This window comes from Cyanidioschyzon merolae, chromosome 18, assembly GCF_000091205.1.
Source record: "Cyanidioschyzon merolae strain 10D DNA, chromosome 18, complete genome".
In the NCBI taxonomy this organism is placed as follows: Eukaryota; Rhodophyta; class Bangiophyceae; order Cyanidiales; family Cyanidiaceae; genus Cyanidioschyzon; species Cyanidioschyzon merolae.
Genome location: NC_010144.1, coordinates 488,859 through 497,500, shown reverse-complemented (window position 1 = coordinate 497,500; position 8,642 = coordinate 488,859). Strand labels below are relative to the sequence as shown.

General features: G+C 59.8%; 3 protein-coding genes across 3 annotated transcripts in view; all 3 read left to right on the top strand.

Annotated features, from left to right (window-relative positions):
- CYME_CMR205C (asparagine--tRNA ligase, chloroplast precursor) overlaps window positions 1-409 on the top strand; it is a gene marked incomplete at both ends in the record, with an annotated part of 1,983 nt that extends 1,574 nt beyond the window's left edge. The window contains one exon of the mRNA XM_005538423.1: window positions 1-409. This exon is cut by the window's left edge and continues 1,574 nt beyond it. Coding sequence (XP_005538480.1) covers window positions 1-409 — 409 coding nt within the window.
- A 1,002-nt stretch (window positions 410-1,411) lies between these two features.
- On the top strand, window positions 1,412-1,891 carry CYME_CMR204C (hypothetical protein, conserved; the record flags this gene model as incomplete). Its single annotated transcript, XM_005538422.1, has 1 exon — window positions 1,412-1,891. One exon carries the CDS (start codon window positions 1,412-1,414, stop codon window positions 1,889-1,891), a length of 480 nt encoding a protein of 159 aa, XP_005538479.1.
- A 1,843-nt stretch (window positions 1,892-3,734) lies between these two features.
- On the top strand, window positions 3,735-7,658 carry CYME_CMR203C (vesicle coat complex COPII, subunit Sec31; the record flags this gene model as incomplete). The annotated part of the gene is made up of 1 exon (XM_005538421.1): window positions 3,735-7,658. The coding sequence occupies one exon, from the start codon at window positions 3,735-3,737 to the stop codon at window positions 7,656-7,658; it is 3,924 nt and encodes a 1,307-aa protein (XP_005538478.1).
- Between the last annotated feature and the right edge of the window lie 984 nt (window positions 7,659-8,642).

Genomic DNA, 8,642 nt, shown 5'->3' with positions numbered 1-8,642 from the left:
ACAGACCGAGCACGAACGATACCTTGCGGAGAGGCATTTCCAACGACCAGTTTTCGTGTTCAATTACCCGGCCTGCATCAAGGCGTTCTACATGCGCGTGAACGACACGGAGCCGACGACCGACGGGAGACGCACCGTTGCCGCGTTCGACCTCCTGGTCCCGGGTATAGGAGAACTGATCGGTGGCAGCCAGCGCGAGGAACGCTACGATGTACTGTGCTCACGCATGCAGGAGCTCGGGCTGAGCGAGGAGCAGTACTGGTGGTACCTCGATCTGCGACGATACGGAACAGTGCCTCATGCCGGATACGGACTCGGATTCGAGCGATACGTCCAGTTCTGCACCGGCATGGAGAACATCAGGGATGTGATTCCATTTCCACGATATCCTGGTCACTGCGAGTTTTAAACCGAGTATACCGTCGGCTGGTCGTGTCTGGTAGCCTCGACGGCGAGCGGTGCCTGCGGTATGCGTATACACACCATTGCGGTCGCTGCTGCTGCTGCTGCTGCTGCTGCTGCCGGCAGCAAACGATGCGCTGGCAGAGTCGAACCTCCAGGGAGCTATGCACACGCTCAGTAACGAAAAGCTTATCCAGGGTGCTCCCGTCGAATACCCAAGGAGCAGAACACCATATGCTAGGCGAGCGCGCCCTGCGGCTGGTGTTTGACGCCTCGATCGTCATCGGCAGGCGACCTCTCTCGTGCCATGTGCCTGGAGCCAAGCAGGTCCAGACCCGCTGATCTGGTATCCCAAACCACATATCAAAACACGCAGCGTATTCTCGACTCGCAGTGCGCTGTCCCAGGACGCCAAACCGGCATCCGCACTCGGAAACAGCGTTGCGGAAACTCGTGCCCCAGACAAGCCTCAGTGCTTGCACTTTGATCGAACTTGAACGCTCGTCGAAAACGTCGCGAGGCAGACCAACTTTGCAAACGCAACGGATGGCGTGCCCTGGTGTCGTCAGCATAGTACCCGCGCTGAACAAAGACCCGACCAGCGCTTGTCGCTACACATCCTGCTCGCTTGGAGGATAACCAGGTAACTTCTGGAGCACTGCACCAAAGGTTTGCCCACGTCGACCGAGACGCCTGTACGCGACCTGGTTAGCGACAATGTGAGCAAATTACTGACACAGGAGCACCCCAGCCCAGCATACACGGTTTCGTCAAGGCAGAATACCTTTTGGGCGCAAGTCGGCTTGTGCTGGTACGGCAGGCAGAGCGACGGCCTCGCTGGACGCCCGCCACCCGCCGCAAAACACTCAAGTGCGCAGCGTCTGCTGCTGGCGCTGCTCTTGTCTGCAGCGGCCGTGTAGCCTTCCCCGCGTTAGGAAGGCAGTTGATGCTCGTGTTTGGATCGGTGGACCGAGCTCCGCTCAGCGTTGGACCTACCTGGTAAACTGGGATGTTGAAGGACCCGCTGGCGCTGTTCCTTCGTCGGGTGGTGTTCCGTTTCGTGGACGCCCCGCCGGTGCACCTGAAGCTGCGCTCGCTTCCGCGCCCGCGACCTTTGCCCCTGTTTTTCCTGTTCCTGTGTTCGTACATGCTTTTGACCGGTGGAATCACGTACGATATTATCGTTGGACCTCCGAGTATTGGTCAGCGTCGGGATCCACGGACCGGGGTTCTCGTCCCGGTTGCCGTGGCCCAGGGTCAGCTCACGTCCCAGTACGTCATCGAGGGGATATTCGCGTCGCTCACGCACGGGTTGGGCGTTGTCGGGCTGGTGATCCTTGATCAGACGCACAAGTCGCGGATCTTTGGAGCCGGTGAGCGAGGTTTCGGCTACGTGCTCGGGTTTTCGTGCACAGCGATCGCGATGGTGCTGCAGCGTGTGCTCATGTCCATCAAGTTGCCGAACTATCTGCGCTTCCCCGACGACTGACCCATGATACTGGATACTGCTGGACGAGGGCATCCCGGGATTCGTATTCTGTTCAGCGAGACGCGCGATAAAGGCTCAAACGCCATGACCTCGAGACCTGCTGCAGGCAAAGTTCAACATACCCGGCCTGTATGGTGGTTTTTGGAGCGATGCTGGTGGCGCCTCTCCGACAAGCCTTCGATCTTGTCGGTCGCGAGTGCCGAGGCGCGACCACTGTACCCATGACTAGGAACGTCTCGTTACCAGGTTCAAGTGGTCTACGAGAAGCACCCGGCATTCTTTTTGCCGTTTGCGTTCCGTACACGTAAAACGAACAGTTTATCGAGTTGGTGCCTAGGCTCCATACGTGGCGGTGCACATGCTGAATGGGTATCAACGGGGTACTCTTTTTCGTTTGTTTGACAGAGGATACACATGGACCGTGGATCCCGGACTCCACAGTGGATCCTGGTAAGCGAACACGCGTCCATCAAGCGCTTCACGCTATTCCGCCGAGTTCCATGACCCATACTCGCTTTCCGAGGTACTGAGATCCGGTCGATATTTTTTGACAGAGGATGGACATGGACCGTGGATCCCGATAAGCGAAAACGCGTTCATCAAACTGCACCCTACCTTCAAGCCCTGTTATCTGTGCTTTCTCCCCGGACATGCTGGTCGGTTCGCACGTTCGATCATGTGTACCGAATACCTGCCCTGAGTACCCGCAATACAAACTGTACCGCAGCTGCGAATGCTGTGCAGAGACAGAACGAATTTCTGTACCGAAGAGGGCTTCCATTCGAGGTATGCTTTACTAGTCACAGAATCGCGGTTTCCAATCGCGCTGGGAGCCAGCGAGCGGCGCAGGCAGGCAGGCAGGCCTACTGCCTGCAACGGCACGAAGCGACACGCTGGGATGCAACAGCGACCAGGGCGACACCTGGATGCAGCCTACCCGCTCCGAGTCGCAGAATCACCTGCGTTGCGGACACGAGTCGCTTTAAGGTCTCGCCACTGCACCGGCACACGGTGCACGGCCAGCCAAGAAGACTCGTCGGGCTCAGAGGAGGTTGCGCGCCCAGATGGTAAACGTTCGAAACTACGAAAAACACGCTCTCCTTTCAACGCTTATCATCAAAGTCGAATGAAATGCTCATCGAATCGCTCGTTCCTGGACACGGTGCACGGCCAGCCAAGAAGACTCGTCGGGCTCAGAGGAGGTTGCGCGCCCAGATGGTAAACGTTCGAAACTACGAAAAACACGCTCTCCTTTCAACGCTTATCATCAAAGTCGAATGAAGTGCTCATCGAATCGCTCGTTCCTGGACACGGTGCACGGCCAGCCAAGAAGACTCGTCGGGCTCAGAGGAGGTTGCGCGCCCAGATGGTAAACGTTCGAAACTACGAAAAACACGCTCTCCTTTCAACGCTTATCATCAAAGTCGAATGAAGTGCTCATCGAATCGCTCGTTCCTGGACACGGTGCACGGCCAGCCAAGAAGACTCGTCGGGCTCAGAGGAGGTTGCGCGCCCAGATGGTAAACGTTCGAAACTACGAAAAACACGCTCTCCTTTCAACGCTTATCATCAAAGTCGAATGAAATGCTCACCGAATCGCTCGTTCCTGGATAGCTTCTGCAACACGAAGGCACCAGCTACGGGGAATCCAGTCTCTTTTGGCAACAACAACGATACCGTTTTGGGGCACCTGCCATAGCGGCCTGGCACCGCACACGAGCGGTTACGACGCGTCTGCGTACGGCGTCGTCGGTTACAGGGACTGCGTACACCTGTTGGCTCCGCGCCAGCACCGTTTCGAAAACGGAGTTGATTCCGAGAACCAAGTACGGAAAAGCACTTTATGGGTATTCTTGGTGAAGTGCACCGCCTCGGTGTAGCAGCGTGGGCTCCCAGCGAGTCCCTCTGCGGTAGTTGGTTGGCTGTTGCCGGGCTTGCCGATCCCGGGGCACGCTGTCGGGCGCAACTCGAGGTGTACGATGTTCTGGGCGGAGCCGCTGCCCAACGAGCTATTACCTCTGTAAAGAGTCAGGACGGGTCGGAACTGAGAGCCCGTGGGATTTTCGAAACTAGTGAAGGTGACGGGAACGATGCGTTTCGCTCGCTTGGAGCAGCGGCCGGCTTTGCGGCACTGCGGCGGGTGGGCGGCTGCGAACTCAGCATCGGCGTTCGCCAACTTGCCTGGGGCGCTGCAGGTCGTGGAGCGTACAGCTCCAAGGGACTCTGTGCAGCTGGCCTGGATAACGGGACGGTCCAGCTTTGGGACGTCGAGGCGCTGGAGGCCCCCGAGTCGAACGCCTCCACAGCCTTGGTGTTCGGTCAGTCAACCCAGCAGCAGCAGCAGCAGCAGCAGCAGCAGCAGCACCACGGTCCAGTGACGGCACTTGATTTTAACCCTTTTGTACCGACACTGCTGGCTTCCGGGGGGCCCGAGAACCTCGTCCTCATCTGGGACTTGAACGAACCGCGTACTCCAGCAGTACATGCCACGGCGTCGAACGAGACGGATGCCACAGGAGCGGCACCCGGCGTGCAAACCGCAGCCCTGCTGGGTGCACCCAGCCAGGTTGGTTGCCTCCAGTGGAACAACCGGGTGCAACACATCCTGGCAGCCGGACTCGGCAATGGAAACACCGTGATCTGGGATCTGAAACAACAACGTCCAGTGTTGGGGTTCTCGGACCCAACCGCGCGCACACGGGTGAGCGCACTCGCTTGGAACCCCGAAGTAGCCACACAAATAGCGGTCGCTTCTGACGACGACCGTAACGATGTCGTGAAGGTCTGGGACTTGCGTAACGTGCACGCGCCGCTCCGCGAACTTCACGGTCATCAGCGCGGAGTGACAGCGCTCTCCTGGTGCCGACAAGACCCCGCGCTGGTGCTCTCTGCCGGCAAAGACGGCCGGGTGCTCTGCTGGAATCCACTTGTCGGAACTGCTTCCGTAGATGCGGACGTGGTGTTCGAACTACCGCTGTCGGCGAATTGGAGCTTTGCCCTACAATGGAGTCCGGCGATTCCGGGGCTTTTCTTCACCTGCGACCTGGGAGGCCTCGTTACCGTGTTCTCGACTGCGGATCGAGTCATGGCGGGAGCCGGCGCTCAGTCGTACGCCGGTTCACGAGATCAGCAGCTGGCTCCCACGGATCGACTTCTGCGGGAATCGTTTGGTAATGCGGTCTTCGAGGGCCAGCAGTACGCAGGTGTCGATCCAGCGGCGGACGGCTACCAAACGAGCCAGCTGAGCGTCCTCAACTACGCACCCAAGTGGATGCGGCCGCCATGTCGGGCGGTGTTCGGCTTCGGGGCGCAACTGGCGTACGTTGTGGAGCAACCACCCGCGGGTTTCGTGCTGCAGCTGGAGTACGCTCTGGAGGACCTGGGGTACGTGGCTGAACAGGCGATTCGACTGGTACAGCCCGGTTACGACTTGTATCAGCATTGCGTGGAACGAGCAGAGCGCGCCTCCTCTGCCGATGATGCGCAAGTCTGGCGGACACTAGCCGCACTCTTTGTCTATGATAGTCGAAGGGCACTGGTGGAAGTGCTCTGTGGCCCGAATCTAGTGCCGAGCACTCCCCAGATGCTGGAAGCAAACGCACATATTGTAGGCCTGGCGGCGAGTGTGCCGCCCCTGCAGCTCCATCGCGTTGCTCCGGTTCTCACTGAGGCACAAGTCGCAGAGGCAGAGGCAGCGGCAGCGGTTGCGCAGGGAAGCGTTGTGGATGCGGCTTCCGCTGCTGCTGCTGCTGTTGCTGCTGCGCAGCTTCAGCACTTGTCACCCGCAAGAGCGCAAACCAGGGACTGGACCAAGGCGGAAACCACTCCCGTTCCAGCACCATGGGATGCCTCAGCGCCCTGGGAGCAGACGCCGCACCAGGACACTGGCACCGAGTCGGTGTTGGATGCACCGAGCAGCGGCGCTGCAGCCGCTACGGAGCACGACACCAGCGCTGCGTGGCCCGCTTCCAACGAGTCTGGCTGGTCGACTGCTGGTGCTGGTGCTGGTGCTGCAAGTCCAGAGCACGCCAACGCAGCGGCGGAGCAGACAAGCCTCCGCGCGTTGCTCATTCGAGGACAACTCTCGACCGCTGCGGAGCGCTGCTTTGAACAAGGTCAAGAGGCGGAGGCGCTCCTGTTGGCTTCATGCGCTGGCCCAGTGACCTGGACCCGAACGCTATCCGCGTCCATCCATCGTGCTGGTATCCAGGATGCGACCACCAAGGCGATCTTGTCGAGTCTGGTGCTCGGACGCTTCGACGAGCTCATCTCGCATGCATCCGATACTGACTGGCGTGACTTGTTGGCACTCCTGCTTCTGCAGGGAACGTATGCGGATATCGTGACGGGATGCACGCGACTGGCGGAGCGGTTGCACTCGCACGACACGACTGCAGCGCTGGTGTGCGCGCTCTGTGCCGGAGATGTACCCCTGGCGACACGTCTCTGGATGGAGGCAGGCTTTCGTGGGTACGAGCTACTCGAACGGATGCTCATTCTTCGTCAGGCGCTTGGTTTCGGGGCACCATCCGGTGCAGCAACGGCAGTGCCGCTTGCCGCTGAAGCGCTCCAGGTCGTCGAGCAGATCGCCACAGCTCTAGTGGAGCGAGGTGCTGTTCAGCTCGCGAGTGCTTTCCTGCAGGAGCTGGGCGTAGACGGCGAGCTGACGGACCGCGTCAAGCAGTTTCTGGGCTATGCTGCCTCCGGTTTCGACAAGCAGAGTCGTCAGCCGGGCGCAAGTCAACGACCGGTATGGACGGCGGCTATGCAAGCAGCACCGCACATGTCGAGTGCGGCCAAGCCGCCACAGCTGACGTTCACCAGCACCACCAGCGGCTATCCGAATGCGAACGACGCGCTGCGAAGCGGCACGTTATCTGCAGCACCAGCACCAGCACCAGCACCAGCACCAGGAGGAGTAGGAGCGAGTATCCGCAGCGGCGGTACGCGCCCGGCAGCGAACGGGTACTTGCCGCCGGCCACTGCCCCGATGACAGCACCGCCTGTCGACACGAGGGCCCGGCTGCCGGCTGTAGCAACCTCAGCGGCAGCAACAGCCGCCACGGACTTGTCGTCGGCACACTGGAAATCCTCAGAGACGCACGCGACGTGGATGAAGCAGCTCGATGCCGCGCCAGTGCAGACAGCGTACGAGCGGAGCGCTGGAGTGTCGTCTGCCGCATGGCTGCCGAACAAGCACCCCCCGGGGACGAGCGCATCAGCGACCTGGCATACCGCTGGCGATACCGCTGGCGCCGAGGCAAGGCAAGCGGTTCATGCAGTAGCAGCAGGGCCGCCCACGCTAACCAGCAAAGCGCTGGCGGGAAACACGTCCCAGGCAGATCGCTTGAACGCTGTATCCTCGCCAGCGACGAGTGCCTCGGGCAGCGTCGACAGAGCTGGCGACGTGTCCGTCCTGGCGGTCGACGTCGCCGGTATGCCGGCCGTGCCAAGACAGGTAGCATTGACGCTCCAACGCATCTACGATGAATGTGCGAAACGCGCAATCAGCAGCATCGAACGCAAGAAAATCCAGGATATCGATCGAAAGCTAGGCGTCTTGTTGACGCGACTGAAGCGTGGCGAGATCACCGGGGACGCGCTCGCCAAATTGCATCGACTATGCCAGGAACTCGAGCAGCATCGTCTGAACGAAGCCAATGTGATCCACACGGAACTGACGCGGGAACACTACGACGGTAACTCGATCTGGATTATGGCCCTGAAGCGGCTGCTCGAGGTGGCTGCTCGCGTAGGCATTGCCTAGGCGAGCGAGTCGTCCACCAGCGCTCACCAGGCCGGTACCGTGGGCGTCTCGCTTGCGACCTCATGGATGCAGCAGGCGCGTTTTCATCGGATAAGCGGGTATTCAGGCCTCCTGAAGCGCTGCCTCCTTCACCGGCTGTTGCGTGCCGTGTGCGGGCGTTGCGAACGGTGTCGCTACGGGAAGCGCGATATTCCCGGTACGCAGCGTTGCTCGTTGCGGTACGAGTCATCGGACTGAGGTTGATTATCGGGATGTGTTGCATCGATTCGTCATGGATTAGAGCAAGAGCGTGGGCGTCTGCCGCGCACGCCGTGCGTACACGAACGACACGGCAGGTGACGCAGTGAGCATGACCGTTCCCGAAAGGCGGCGCTTGGTCGGTCGTGCTCCGCGGTGTTCGCGTCGAGGCAACGATGCGCTCTGTGATGCCGCCTGCCTAGCCACAACGAGCAGTTCAGTATCGGTTCCATGGCACTGCTTCGACATCCGCATCGGGCGTACGCGGGCAATCCGACGAGAACAGTACAAACACTTGATCCAGAGCGCGGTTCGATGTCGAGGGATCCGGTCTTCCGCACAGGCGCGGAGCACACTTGTCGTTCTTTGTGACGCTGGTGTGATGTGCATCGTGAAACCAGGTCTGTGCTGTTTGTGTGCCCGAATCAGATATTATAAAATGGATCAATGAGGTGCTCGCTCCGTTCCTGCCTTTCAAGGAGCATCCGAGCGAGAACAGTGTCGGCAGTTTTCTTCAAGTGCCGGACGAAGGCCTTACAGATTCATACGCAGGTTTAGGATTCACTGGTGCGTTTTCGGAATGACTTGTTGGACGCTGTGCCGCTCGCACAGCGGTGACGTCCTCGAACACCGCCTGGTAGACCAGATGGTATCATGATCCAGCGCATGCGTCATCGCTTTCGCAATTCCCGATTACTGTGGAGTAGCAGGTTCAATGCCTGGGTTCTTCTGCGTTTCGATCTACCT